Source organism: Sprattus sprattus (genome assembly GCF_963457725.1).
Source record: "Sprattus sprattus genome assembly, chromosome: 6".
Taxonomy (NCBI): Eukaryota; Metazoa; Chordata; class Actinopteri; order Clupeiformes; family Clupeidae; genus Sprattus; species Sprattus sprattus.
Genome location: NC_137925.1, coordinates 22,000,931 through 22,016,628, shown reverse-complemented (window position 1 = coordinate 22,016,628; position 15,698 = coordinate 22,000,931). Strand labels below are relative to the sequence as shown.

Here is a 15,698-nt window from a genome sequence, read left to right as displayed (position 1 = left end):
TTTTTCTTTTTTTTTGGTTTACATTATTTTGTTCACATTCCATGTAACCCTGGCAACTACCCTTCATCACTTGCCCCACACACGCACATTTCAACCATCCTATGCTAAGCTTTTTGACTGGTGTTTGATTTTTTTTTTTAATTGTGGAAAATTAATTACATTTCTAGGTTGGGCTAGTTTTTAGGGAGGAACTGCGTGAGAGGTGTCGATTTGATTTAGATCTTGGTACTCTCACATGTTTATTTTTTTGTTTGTTTTTTTAATCTCTTGTTAATCGTGTTTGCTGCCAAAATGTTTCCATGTGCCATACAATATCATGTAAGATGAAGAACAAATAGCCAGAGGTAATATTCAGATGCTATTCTCATTTGTTCACCTGATTGATTACGTGTCGTTGCCAAAATCAGTATTCAATCTATCAAAGAAAAGCTGCTCCTGCTTTCAGTTTGAACCAAACCATAATCACCTCAAACAAAGTTTAATGGTACCTCTTATTTTAAGACTGTGCAATACCACATAATCACAAGGTCTTAGAGTTTATATAGATAAAATTTTCAAGGTGTAAGATCACTTCGAAATAAAGATGAAAATCTTACACAATCTCTCCATAACAACTTAATGAATGGACCCTTGATCTACAGTGATCTGATGATGATGGCAATATTAATTTGAATATTACTGGTGCTTTGCAAATGCAAAATCTACAACATGTATGTATGTATTTCCATAGTCCAGCAAAAAAAATAACACTATATGGATACTGCTAGTATTCTGCTTGCCGACCATGCATGAACAAAACAAATATATGTATTCATTTTAAGTTGATTGGAGGAAAATGTTATATAAGGTCATATTTCTAAGTCTATATGTCCTATATGAAAGTCCAAGGCCAAACCAGCGGCCATGTTAGGACAACATGTATGGATCTTAGAGCTGAGTTCTAGGCCAAACCAGCAGCCATATTAGGACAACTTGTATGGATCTTTGAGCTGAGTTCTAGTGGGCAAAGTCCCTGTGTGTTCATTGTATGTTTTCTCAATGAGCTTTCCTGAAGGTTATAGTTTAAGGACACAAACATGAGGGTTTTATCTGCCAGGTCAGCCCATGCGTATCCAAATATTCATCAAGTCTAGGTTGACTACATGCGTGCATGTTTGTTTGTTTGTTTATTTGCCTGTATCCGTTAATGAAAAGCACATGGACAGTCCCGGCCCACTCAAAGAGGAGCCCAATGTGGTTGAAAGATGACATCTCACTTCTGGGAAACTCACAACCACCTCAGTGGTGCTGTTAGACTTCGGAAAATGTTTCACATCCTGTGTGTTGAAATGTATAGTTTTGACTCCTATAAGTAGTTCAATCTTGTCATGATGAATGAGATAATTGTTCTGTGGTTGGTAAAGAGGTTGTATTGCTAGACTTAAACTGCTGTATTATCTATTGTGTACTCCCTCTAAAGTGTTATTTAAGATTAAATACATTGTCCTGGTATGAAAATACTGTAAAAGATCTTTCCAGATATAAGAATATTTGTGCTATTCTGTACATCATATAATTTCTCAGAAAGATTTATTTTCCATGCAAGGGTCTGTCTTTAAGACGTCTTAGTGTATGTTTGTAAACATGAGTTTTAGACATGTTGTGTCTCCTCTGAACATTCCATTTGATTGATAATATAAGGTCCTTTTTTTATGTCACATATAGTGATTGTGTTTTACATATATATGTACTTATATATTGTTTATATATAAGTAATATATATTTTCAGGTTTTAATGTATGTTATAATCTAGCCTACATTTACGACTACAGGTGGATATCGGGGATATAGTTGACAATACGTTGGTGTTCTAAAATCATACGTACAGAGATTATATCAAATTAATGTCTAAATGTCTTCATGGTTATTGAACGTAGCCTTGCTTTTTTGTACTCAAAATCGGGATGCCTCTTATGTGGTTATACTACCAACAACTGTGAAGATACCATGTTTGAAACTGCATGCCATGGGACTGAATGCACAAAATAGACCTATCTTGCAGCAGTGTCCCTCCTTCTCAAAGTTCGTACCTTTTGCATATAGTACGTATCCATGGGGAACAGTAGCACAATCTTATCCAGACGGATACAAATGCCACAAACAGTCATTAAAAGCACAGCAGAGTTGAGTACACTTCTGCCATTGTTTTAGGTAAACTCAGTAAGAGTCTTTCTTAAGATCATAACTTTAGTCATTGAGATAAAGGGTATCCAGCTCTCTAGAACAAGTGTATAATTTCATGTTTTACTGCTCTACTTTTAAAGTGCCAATATTCTCACTGCAGTATATTATTTGCCAAAGTAACATATCTATTCAAGATATGTTACATAAAAGGACAGTTTACGACTATGTAAACAGGTTATTTTTTTGCGAGGGAAGGTATTTTGAAATGGCAATTGCTTTACAGTCAATGGGGATGTTGTGCTGTGTTGAAGTACCTAGATGAAATAAAAATCTATCAGAAATCTGGTTGATTGCTAATTTGTCATTTTGTGTTGTAGCCCATGCGTGATCCAATAATTGCTCCTAAAGCAGCAATAAGTAGTTTTGTTCGAAAACTAGCAAGCTAACTACCTAAAAGGCATGCAAACACCATCAACAGACAGTTGGCACTTATATAAGCTTTACAACACACTAACTGGTGTCTTTTGGCAGTAGCTGGCAATATCATGCTGTGAAAGCTTTTCTTCCATTTTTGCAGGTTGTTCCAGCCTGAAACAGAACTACATAGGCATATCCTGGATGGCTAGTGTGAAAGACAAAAGTGTTCATCTGTTTTTTATATGACCATGCATGTGCTATCAAAATTAATTTGAGGATGGTACCAAATCTAGTTGCCAATAAAATCATAACTCAAATGGTCAAAAAGTGTCAAATTGTTGCATAGTGTTGCTTTAAGGCAATTTTGCCAACCAAATTCCTGGCTGTGTATAATGTAAACAATATGAATATGGTGAAATGGTGACAGCTAGTGGCCAGAGAATATAGATGTTTATGATGTCTTGGAGACAAAGCTGCTAGTTCAGGCCTCAGCTTCTCTCAGTTCTCAATTGTAGCATAGTTATAGGCTACATACTGAGGAATTAGTCTTAGACTTGCTCTTGGACTTACACTTGCTCTTGTATATATCTAGGCCATAATAATGCTAATCTCGCAGAAGTATAAATGGTATGTTTGCTATTATTGTTTTAATGTTAAAGGCAATTTTAAAGTACCAAGCTTCATTATATCTACAATTGTCGACAGTCGTCCTATCTACAGTGTTCATGGATGGGGGAAATGGTTGGGCGCTGTATTTCTTACTGACATTCAAATCGAAGCATAGCTTACATACATTCAATTGAGCTCACTTAGCAGTTTATTTTTATTTTTTTTAAATGTAACCAGATTAATTGTATAATTCAATGCACTCCGATGTAGCTCCCCCCCCCCCCCCCCGCATTGACCCCCAAAGGTGTATTTGATATGGCTAATTAGTTTGGCTATCTTGAATTGTAGCTAATTCAATTAGAAATGCTGCTTGTGCTTAAATAATGAAGAGGAATGTCTTGTCGTCAGAATTTTAAAAACAATATAAAGTTTGTGCACTTTGATTTAGCTTAAAACATGCAAAACAAAATACGTGCTTGTAGCTAAATGTGTTTTTTACACAAAGGTAGAATATATGCACTCTATAAGCGTCACGCTGTTTTATAGTTCTATGTATATTTATGATCAGCCCAAGAACTTGCCTGTCCGGACTTGAGAGGATGCAAGAATGACATTCCAAAACGTAGGGGGAGTTTCTAGTAAGAAGCCATATTGGATAAGACCGACCGAGTCGCAGCTAGCTCTACTCAGGGAGCTCAGGAGCCAATTTAAAAAATCTCTTGTTCGGCTGATACGTCTTCATTAACATTGCAATGGCTGCCACCGACTTAGACATTTTAGCCGTAAGTGACTTTTACATTTATCGTCAGAGATGTCTGTAATACAATTGTGTGCATACTATGCCCGAGGAGGCATAGTAGCTCCATCTATAGAATGTCAACACCAGATAAGGGGGTGTGGATAGATAGTTGCAAAGGCAAATTAGCATCTCCTGCTTCAAGGTAAGGCTAGCAAGTGTTGAGTTATTCGTACTAGTAGTGATGCAATTCGCCATGGTTTACTACAACTGGATCAATGTCACCAAATTCTGAAGATCAGTTGTATCTTTTTGGTTTGACAGCGCAGTGTTGTGTGAGTGTTGTTTGATATACGAAATTCCTAGGATATTTTTGTACTCAGTACCCAGCTAGTCTGTGCTCCTCACACACGCACGCACACACTCACGCACACGCACACACACACACACACGCACGCACAATGGTGATGTAAGTCAGTATTAGACTCTATACATTGGTTGTACATTTAATAGAATTTCGAGTTTTTGCCGAGAAAATGATTGTGGCTAACGGTTTGTGGTTGGTGCATGACATAAGCAGATCAGTGGTGATTACCTGAGCCAGATTGGGATTTAAGCGTGTGAGAACTTCACCGAACCTGCTCTCTTTTCCTTATTGCGCACTATGTGCAAGCTATGGCTATGGTTGTTGAGAATTTTCACATGTTCCTCTATATAAAGTGTGGTTATGATAACCAATTAACACATAGCGAACAGTTTTAGAAAACTTAGTAGTATTAACCAAATATAACTGGAATCGATTGTATGGCATATGAAGTTGTTGGGACTTCTTAAGTATTTGTTCCTCCGGCAGGGGGTGATTCCACGGGGCAGGGGCCATGGAAATGGCTTGGCCCTGTGAAATAACTACCAAATAAAGGGCTCTTTGTGCCCGATTTCTGCGTCGAGGCGCGCCATAGCCGTAGAACACATGATTGTTGTGTGGATAGCCGTCCATATGTGTGATGTGTATTGTGCAGCTCGGCGTGTCGCCTTCCGCTAGTCCAGGGACGGGGCTGGATGATACTTCCATCATCTGAGTAATGACATATGGTCAAGCATCTGCGAGATCGTAAACATAAGAGGGCAAACTGTTTTTTTTTTATAAACATATAGGGAAACGATTTGATTTAACATTGATTTCAAGGAAGACTTTCACTAAATGCCGTAAGTTCGTTAAACCTTCTTATACTTGTGCGTTAAATGAATTATCCGCCACAGAGGACTATATGCTGCAGCTCTGCTGAAGGGTCATGTTTCCCTGACAAGTAGGCTATCTGAGGGCGTTGGGTACTGAAGGATTTAAGGGCATTGTTGGACGTATTGCTTAGATTTTCCTGTGTCTTGATTTATGTCCCCCCCCCCCCCCCCCCCCCGGGCATCGTAACTCTCTGCAATGTCCCTGTCATATTTTTCCTATGTTATTTCCAGTTGCCTGAATAAAACATTTGGGTCCATCCCGACAGATTGTGCCCAGAAAGCAAATCTTATATGCTGCTTGGCACGTCCTCTGTTCTGTGCTGTAAGAACATGACATCACTCAGCAAATGTTTTCTATGCTGTAGGGTACTTTTACAACCTTTTCCCATTTGATGAACTGTATGGAGGACATTTCGTTTTGTCTTGGGTTTAACTTCTCTTCCCTGTAGCGGTGAATGGAATAATTTTGTACCTGTGGAATATTTGGTTGCAGCTGTGTTTTTGGTCATTTTAAAATAGGTTTTATAAGGGTGGGGTATCCTTCCCCCACCTCCAGCATCATATTTGAACAGAGGTGGTTTTGTGCCCAGAATTTTCCACTCTTACTTGTGAACGGGTGCACACCATCTATGTGAGTGTTTTGGTAGCACATTTTCCATTTCTGCTGAGCCTTTTTTTGACTGTCAGTAGTAAAATCAAGACCTGGGAAGAGGTGCAGTGGCAGGTCCCAACAGCTAAGTAGCATTCCTTTCCCCAGTATGTAGGTTAACATACCATACAAAAGGAATGACCCTTCTTTTTGATGATGTCGATTGAAGAAAACATTTAGGAAACAAAACACATTTGGTAATTGCACTTTTACATGGATGTGTGTGGCCATTGACGACTAGAGGGTAAAGATTCTGTTGTGAAGGATGTATTGTGCTCGGAATAGGCACCTAAAACTATGACCTCCCATGGCCATGGAGGCATAATGAGTACAAGTGTGGATACGCAACATGATGTTCACGGATCTGACAGTTATATGGACCGCCACATGTTCCGATTCAGGTGAATTTAATGGTGTTTTCCCTCTCTGCAGAGTGAAGGGATGAGGAGTCTCTGTCTGGGCGGCCATGTTGGCTTTGACAGTCTTCCTGACCAGCTGGTCAGCAAATCGGTGTCCCAGGGATTCTGTTTCAATATCCTGTGTGTAGGTGAGCACAGCCGTCCTTGCCATTTGATGCCTGGCTCTATTTTTCAATGGTGACCACAACATTTTGTGATTTTATCTGGAGTTAAATTCAAAGTAATTATCTTGATTCTATTTCAAGCTCAAATTCAAATTTCAGATACTTTTAAATGACTTTTACATTCTTTTGTTTGTACATTTAATAATTTGGCAAATTATTTTATCCAGGGTGACACAACGTTATTGTAATATATTAGATTAAAATGAAATACTGAAATTCTTTCTGTTCCAGGTGAGACTGGCATTGGGAAGTCCACATTAATGAACACCCTCTTCAACACCACGTTTGAGAATGAGGAAGCCAGTCACTACATGGACGGGGTGCTGCTTCGACCCAGGACTTATGACCTCCAGGAGAGCAGTGTCGACCTTAAACTGACGATCGTGGACACTGTAGGATTTGGAGATCAAATCAACAAGGAAGAAAGGTACGGCAGAATTTAAACAATACCGTTGTGACGGCTCTGAGGTTTTTATAGTGAGAATTATACCTTACAGCTCACATTCAGTTTCCCCTCTTGTGGATTAAACTTTTTGGCACTGCAACCTGCGTAGAGAGTGTTGGCTCGTGGTTCAGTTTTGTCTTTGAGTGGGCATGAATGGAAGTGAAAGAAAAAGCCGAAGGTGAGGATTGACTAAAGCTATCTGGAAAGATACACAGGCATTTCTTTCCGCATTTTACAAAACGAAGACACAAAAATGTCCCGCTGGTTGTTGTGTTTGACTGAATCAGCTGTTTATTTCATCTTAATGTGCCTCCTTTTGAATAAATAAAAAGTTAAATTGAATCAAACTGTCGGCGCTCAAAACCATTGTTGTAGCAGAGACGCCTGGATTACACTCTGGCTCAGTAACTCAATTAGTATTTTTCTCACTATTTCATTTTATTATTACAAAATCATTTTTAGAATCCTGAGCAGCTGAAGACCGCAGCTATATGTCCCCGCCACGTCTGTGTTTGAACAAACCTGAATTCATTCACTAGAATAAGAATGCAGTCAGATTAGTGACAAAATAGAAAATGGGTTTTATAGATACAGTGGGCCATCTCTCTTTTTTCCCCTTACAGCTATAAACCCATTGTGGACTACATTGACACACAGTTTGAAAACTACCTTCAGGAGGAACTGAAAATAAGGCGCTCCCTCTTCAACTACCATGACACTAGGATCCACGTTTGTTTATATTTCATTGCACCCACGGGACATTCACTGAAGTCACTGGATTTGGTCACCATGAAAAAGCTGGATAGTAAGGTAATTTGTGTTCAACATGTCAGTCGTCAGTTGTATGTAATTGTATGAGGGCAATTACTTGTGTGTTCACGTCTGTTGGTGTTATGTTTGTTTACTGTCATTCACGTACAAAACGGCAATACATTTAAGTTTTGATTGGCAGAATTTCATAATGTTGTTGATCTGTTTCCCTTCTTGATATGTGTTCCTTTGACATCTTTAGCTTCTGTTCATGCTGTTCATTATTGAAAAGCTTGACAAAATGCACCAACCACCTAACACTGTCCCAACCTCTCCTCAACGAGGCAGTGAGAACTGACTGTGTCTCTCGAGTATTTCATTTGAGTATTTTTTGTTTTGACGACGCAGGTAAACATTATCCCCATCATTGCAAAAGCCGACACCATATCCAAGAGTGAGCTTCACAAGTTCAAGATCAAGGTGATGAGTGAGCTGGTGAGCAACGGCGTTCAGATCTACCAGTTCCCCGCAGAAGATGAGGCTATTGCAGAGATCAACTCCTCTATGAATGTAAGTTTCTGATGGAGAACCCCCCCCCTCCCTCCCCATACAGGCATTATTATATTTTTATTCTGATATAAAAATGAAACCCGTCTGCCCATGTTGTTCCTACATAGGCCAGCATGGCTGTTCAAAGCTGTATCATGTTTGTCCAGCAGGGGGCGGTGTTGACGTGGGAATGGTTTTGTGTTCGCAGGCTCATCTGCCCTTTGCAGTGGTGGGGAGCAGCGAAGAGGTGAAAGTGGGAAACAAAATGGTGAGAGCCAGACAGTACCCATGGGGAGTAGTACAGGGTAAGCCGCTCCATAGCGCACGCAGACGGCTGTGTGTCATGCACTCGCTGCTCTCGTAGTGCTTTTGTTTTTATTTATGTGTTTTATCATATTTTGAAGAAACGGTCCGAGGTCGCCATTCTGTGTGGGATTCCCATTTTAGTTCTGAATCCATTGTAGAATCAAATCCAAGATAATCCCTCACCCCCCTGCCCATTTAAGTCAACATCCCAATAAGTGCAGAGACCAGTCTAAAAAAGTTGTTGAGTGGTTTAGAAATTCCATATGCGCTGCACAGTGCCTGCTGTTGTATCTTATTTATCGTTGTCTCTCTTAACCTTTAAACTCTGTGAGTGTATATGTGCTATGAAAGAGGCCGTAGCTGTATTGATTAAATCAGCAGGCAGCTGCTTTATAATGACCTCTTTTGAGGTGGAAAAAAGCCAGCCAAGTGTTATAGTCATTATAGTGGTACAGCCAGTTCAAATGGAATAACACTCGCTTTCAATATCAACTTTTTTTTTGCAGTGGAAAACGAGAGCCACTGTGATTTTGTGCGGCTGCGTGAGATGTTGATCCGGGTGAACATGGAGGACCTGAGGGAGCAGACACACGCCCGCCACTACGAGCTCTACCGCCGCTGCAAGCTGGAGGAGATGGGCTTTAAGGACACAGACCCCGACCACGAGCCCTTCAGGTAGACACAACACACCACACCGCAATGCAACGCACCGCACCACAAGCAACGCAACACAACGCAACGAAATGCATCGCACCCCCGAACCACACCACCCCACCCCACCGCAACACCACACCACACCACAACACACCACACCACACCACACCACACCACACCACACCACACCACACCACGTCAGTATCTGCTTCTCACAAGGCAAACTGTGGCTCATGTAGGAGCTCAGGATGTTTCTGATTGGTGAGAGATGGTGGAGAGGAAATGGTGAAGTGCAATGCTACATAGATACATACATACATCATACTTCTCCCTGCAGTCACATCCAAAGCAGAAACACACACACGTGCACACGCGCAGACGCACACACACACACACACACACACACACACACACACACAGACAGTAGAATAGTAACATAGCCAATTTGAAGCACATATACGCCGACCAGACAGCTACTAGCAGGTTTTGTTTTGAAAGCTTTTAGTAGTAGTTGTAGTTTGTTGACGATGTTATTGCACATGACTGCCCAAACCCCTCTTGACCCGTCTTTCTCCTTTCCAGTCTCCAAGAAACGTATGAGGCCAAGAGGAAGGAGTTCCTCGGCGACCTGCAGCACAAGGAAGAGGGCATGAGACAGATGTTTGTAAACAGGGTGAAGGTGACCGAGGCAGAGCTGAAAGAGAAGGAGAGAGAGGTGAGGGTTGAAATAGAAGCACAACAATTCAAAACCATCATCACATTTTTCTCTGCTATGATCTATAAGTAAGAACTGACATTCAGATTGTGGTAATAAGCAGGTTTTTCTGAAATATCACTGTTGTATGTATTGAACATTGAGCTATTTATGTTGGTGTGGACAGCTGTTGATAATGTAGATGTCTTTTCTGTCACAGTTTTTTTTACGCAAGTTTACAGTTCATGCCACAGATCTAAAATGGCTGAGGCATACAGGGACAAAATCACATCTTTAGACTACCTCAAGAATCAGTCACAGGGTAACTAGTCACTGCATCCATGTGCACATGTACTTTAAAACTAGTCACTGCATCCATGTGCACATGTACTTTAAGATTTTTATGTTTTTTTATCAGTGTTTATTATTTTCCACAGAAAAAGCCATAATTTGCGGGCATTAAACATTACCAATTCCCCCCATGTAGATGAGCAAGTGCACTACCTTCATTGATGAACGTCTTGAAGGCATAATATTGCTATTAAGATGAAACATAAAGAATGTTTCTTCAGAGGTGAAGAGGTGGTGAAGTATGTAGCCTAATTCTAATGGGGTCCAACGTGTGTGTCTGTGTCTGTGTCTGTGTCTGTGTCTGTGTCTGTGTCTGTGTCTGTGTCTGTGTCTGTGTCTGTGGCTGTGGCTGTGTCGGTTGCTGTGGCTGTGTCGGTTGCTGTGGCTGTGGCTGTGTCTGTGGCTTTGCCTGTGTCTGTGTCTGTGTCTGTGGCTGTGGCTGTGGCGGTGGCGGTGGCTGTGGCTGTGTCGGTTGCTGTGGCGGTGGCTGTGTCTGTGTCTGTGTCTGTGGCTGTGGCGGTTGCTGTGGCTGTGTCTGTGTCTGTGGCTTTGGCTGTGGCGGCTAGCTGCACGACAGGTTTGAGCTGCTGAAGCGAACCCATCAGGAGGAGAAGAGGAGCGTGGAGGAGAAGAGGAGGGACCTGGAGGAGGACATGAATTCCTTCAACCGCAGGAAGGTGGCGGCAGAGACGCTGCAGGGCCAAGCATTCCAGGGCTCCGCACAGCTCTCCATCAAAAAGGACAAGGACAAGAAGAAGTAAGACCTTCTCTCTCTTATTGTTTTTTCGGTAACACTTTCTATGAAGCCCAGCGTTATAAGGCCCTATAAGGACATTATAAGGGCCTTAATAATGACTTATAGCGATTACTACAATGACTTATAGCTACTTTATAACTACGTATAATGTCTACATGATGACTCATAATCACCTTTATGATACATTATATCAGTTCATTATGAATGGTTATAATTAAAGACGGAATAATGCATTATAAATATGTGACTGTCGGGTAACACTTGCTATGAAGCCTGCCTTTATAAGGTCCTATAAGGACATTAATGATGACGTTTAAAAGTAGCTATAAGTCATTGTAGCACTCTTTATAACTATGTTTAGCATCTCCACAATGACTCATATCCACTGCTCTGAAACGTTATGTCAGTTAATTATAAATGGTTATAATCTAAGATAAAATGATGCATTATAAATATGTGATCATAGGTTTGTGTGGGTAATCATGAATCCTATTAAGCTTGCATATATGAAGCACTATAAGAACATTCATAATACCTTTAAAAACTAGTTAAGTCATTGTGGCACTCATTATAACTATGTATATAGGTCTTCACGGCACATCATAACTACCTTTGTGATATATTATGCATATTCATTAATGGTTATTAGTATGGTGACTAGGCTGCTATACAGACATAGAATATTATAAACTTTTAGAAGATCATATAAGTGGATTTTGTCAGCTTTAAGTAAAGTGACAAAAGGGTGGTGTTGTTATGAACAGATATAAGATTCTATTAGTGTACTTTGTCAGCTTTAAGTAAAGTGACAAAAGGGTAATGTTGTTTTAAACAGATATAAGATTATTATAAGAGAAGAGAAGAGAAGATAAGGCATTATGAACTTGTTAATAGTGCTGACAGTAAATACAACAGGATACAGATGAAAACCCTTTTATTTAAAACTTTCTAGAAGTGCTCAGACTTTATACAAAAACACATTGTAAAGATTTCGGGCTAATACTTTTGAACTTCAGAGTTGCTGTTATTACTCCAAACCCAATGTCCCTACACAATAAATACTGATAGTTGCAGAAATGAGGAAATATTAAAGTTGTCTACATAAAAGCATAACTTTGACACCGCACGCTTTTGGACCAATGAAATCTGTTCATCAACCAGTCAAGCAAACATCGATGGTAATACAGCTTTCAGACCTGAGAGCACGCTCAAGAAGGTAGAAGACGTAGGACTGAGAAGGTAAGAATGAGTGCCACAATGACTTAACTAGTTTTTAAAGGTATTATGAATGTGCTTATAGTGCTTCATATATGCAGGCTTCATAGGATTCATGATTACCCACACAAACCTATGATCACATATTTATAATGCATCATTTTATCTTAGATTATAACCATTTATAATTAACTGACATAACGTTTCAGAGCAGTGGATATGAGTCATTGTGGAGATGCTAAACATAGTTATAAAGAGTGCTACAATGACTTATAGCTACTTTTAAACGTCATCATTAATGTCCTTATAGGACCTTATAAAGGCAGGCTTCATAGCAAGTGTTACCCGACAGTCACATATTTTTAATGCATTATTCCGTCTTTAATTATAACCATTCATAATGAACTGATATAATGTATCATAAAGGTGATTATGAGTCATCATGAAGACATTATACGTAGTTATAAAGTAGCTATAAGTCATTGTAGCAATCGCTATAAGTCATTATTAAGGCCCTTATAATGTCCTTATAGGGCCTTATAACGCTGGGCTTCATAGAAAGTGTTACCGTTTTTTCTTTCTCTCTCTCTCTTTCTCTCTCTCTCTCTATATATATGGGCCATTCTACCGAATTCGTGTAATATGCAGTCCCTCAACAATAAAAACTATTTACAAAACAATTAGGTATTTAGGCATAGATATTTAATTAGAAAATGTTATGGTCTATATAAACCCAATGCATTACATGAGATAGTGATAAGCTAAATATATACAAAATCATCATTTATAGGGTACTTTCTATTGGGAAGTAGCTGTCCCCAACCCTGACATCTAAATTTCAATGCCTTTAAATAACACTTTTCAATTTTTTTAGATTTTTTTCAATGATTTAATTTCAAAGATCTTTATGATTGGGTTGAAACAGAACTTGGAATATTTAGATTTATTGTGGGTTTAATTTTTAAATCAATTTTCTATACTCAAAAAATCATGTCCCTAGTTTTCATGTCACTACCGAAACACAAGAGTTTTAGTCCATTGGCTGAGCCTGTGTTTTAGCCACGACTCTACATTTTTGACCATGCAGTGACACTGCATCTCTGTCCCTCATGGTTGAATGGTAAGTAGCTAAATCCCATAGTTTTTATATAAATGTGTTCCAAAGTCTGAAAATCGACGTGTAACCTTAAGAATTGTCACTACCGAAACGCATGTTTTCTTCAATTAAGTAAACCTTTTGGGGTTTCATGGAAAATCTTATGTTTGTATGTGTGTTCACCTCTTCAAAGATGTGTTTGAAAGCCGTGTGCTTGCTAGAATTCTTTATTTATGCTTAAAATTAGCTAGAATTGTCACTACCGAAACAGTCACTACCGAAACATATGGTAGTGACCTGATGATTTCAGTAGTGACAAAATGAAATGGTAAGTAGTTCAATCCGATAATTTTTTTAATAAATGTGTTGTGTGGACTAAAGGGCGGCCCAGAGCACCTTTTGGAAGATTTTGGGAGAGAAATTAACATCTATCCAACAGTGCAGTCACTACCGAAACACTGGATGTCACTACCGAAACAGTGCAGCACTACCGAAACACAGGATGTTTTGTAAAAAATTAAGTATATTGAGTAATCAACTAAAATGTTATGATACTGATTGGATTAATGTATGTTCAATTTCATCAATCAACAACTCTGGAATCAATATGATCAGTATTTTGCATTTTACAAAGAAATATTGCACTTAGATTTTGATGAATTGTATAAATTGAACTTGAAAATTTGGTAAAAAATTCATTTTTATGGATTTCATTGTGAAAACCTTCAAGAAATATTTGTAAAAATACTCTTCAGAGAAGGGAAGGAAACACAATCTGAACAGGTCAATAATAATACTTTTTTACTATAGTTAATGTGATGTTTCGGTAGTGACAATTTTTGGAAGAGGAAAAACATTCCAACACATTCTGAAAATACAATATAAAAATTGACTGTTCTTTTACTAGATAAGTGTACTTTAGATATGGTACAATATACATACGGACAAAGTTTTGGGAATAAAACATAAAAAAAAACAAAATATTTCCGACCTGACTTTGCACCAATTCGGTAGAATGGCCCATATATATATACAGTACTGTGCAAAAGTGTTAGGCAGGTGTGAAAAAATGCTATGAACTAAGAATGCTTTGAAAAATGTAAACAATAAATGTTTATTTTTTATCCATTTACATGGTAAGACTGAGCACAGCAACAAGACACAACGTAGTTATACTGCATCAGCAGGGTCTCTCCCAGACAAAGATTTCAAAGCAGACAGGGGTTTCAAAATGTGCAGTTCCAGCTCTTTTGAAGAAGACGTTGAGGATCGTAGACGCAGTGTTCAGCCAAGGAAACTTAATGCAGCTGATGAAAAACACATCAAGCTTATTTACCTTCGAAATCGGAAGATTTCAAGCAGTGGCATCAGCTCAGAACTGGCAGAAACCAGTGGTACCCAGGTACAGACATTTACTGTCCGGGGAAGTCTGGCCAGAAGTGGTCTTCATGGAAGAGTTGCAGCCAAAAAGCTCTACCCCGACAAGGAAACAAGGCCAAGTGACTGAACTAAGCACGTAAACATAGAAACTAGGGTGCAGAAACATGGCAGAAGGTGCTCTGGACTGATGAGTCAAAATTAGAAATATTTGGCTGTAGAAAGGCAGTTTGTTTGCTGGAGGCTGGATAGAGGTACAATAATGAGAGTCTGCAGGCAACAGTGAAGCATGGTAGAGGTTCCTTTCCAGTTTGGGGCTGCATTTCTGCAAGTGGAGTTGGAGATTTGGTCAGGATGAATGGTGTCCTCAATGCTGAGAAATACAGGCAGATACTAATCCATCATGCAATACCATCAGGGAGGCGTATGATTGGCACCAAATGTATTCTGCAGCAGGAACATAACCCCAAACATACAGCCAATGTCATTAACAACTATCTTCAGCTTAAAGAAGAACAGAAAGTCCTGCAAGTGATGGTATGACCCCCACAGAGCCCTAATCTCTACATCATCGAGTCTGTCTGGGTTTACATGAAGAGACAGAAGAATTTTAGGAAGCCTACATCCACAGAAGATCTGTGGTTAGTTCTCTAAGATGTTTGGAACAATTTACCAGCCGTGTTCCTTCAAAAACTGCGCAAGTGTATCTGGAATAATTGATGCTATTTTGAAGGCAAAGGGTGGTCACACCAAATATTGATTTAATTTAGAATTTTCTTCTGTTCCTTCACTGCATTTTGTTAATTTATGAAGAATTGATGAAAATAAACTGTTAACACTTCCATTTTTGAAAGCATTCTTAGTTTACAGCATTTTTTCACACCTGCCTAAAACTTTTGCACAGTACTGTATATATATATATTTATATATATATTAATATATTAATATGATCATGTCTGTCCCGCCTAGCTTTCCCTCTCTCTCTTTCTTTCTTTTTCTATCTATTTGTGACTTTTGCCTTGATCCCTCTTTGTCTGAAAGCAGCGTCTTTTGACCCCCCCCTTCTCTCTCTCTCTCGCTTTCTCTCTCTCTCTCTTTCTCTCTGTAT

At 39.2% G+C, this 15,698-nt stretch overlaps 1 protein-coding gene across 2 annotated transcripts in view; it reads left to right on the top strand.

Moving 5' to 3' along the window:
* Positions 1–3,864: 3,864 nt before the first annotated feature.
* Positions 3,865–15,698, top strand: part of LOC308367430 (septin-8-A-like) — a gene marked incomplete at its 3' end in the record, with an annotated part of 15,536 nt that continues 3,702 nt past the window's right edge. For both annotated transcript variants that reach the window (XM_080841337.1, XM_080841338.1), the window contains exons 1-9: positions 3,865–3,971; positions 6,246–6,360; positions 6,628–6,823; positions 7,465–7,651; positions 8,000–8,161; positions 8,349–8,445; positions 8,953–9,121; positions 9,683–9,815; positions 10,712–10,902. In XM_080841337.1, coding sequence (XP_080697463.1) covers positions 3,942–3,971; positions 6,246–6,360; positions 6,628–6,823; positions 7,465–7,651; positions 8,000–8,161; positions 8,349–8,445; positions 8,953–9,121; positions 9,683–9,815; positions 10,712–10,902 — 1,280 coding nt within the window. In that variant the 5' untranslated portion in view covers positions 3,865–3,941. The remainder of the gene's footprint in view (positions 3,972–6,245; positions 6,361–6,627; positions 6,824–7,464; positions 7,652–7,999; positions 8,162–8,348; positions 8,446–8,952; positions 9,122–9,682; positions 9,816–10,711; positions 10,903–15,698) is intronic.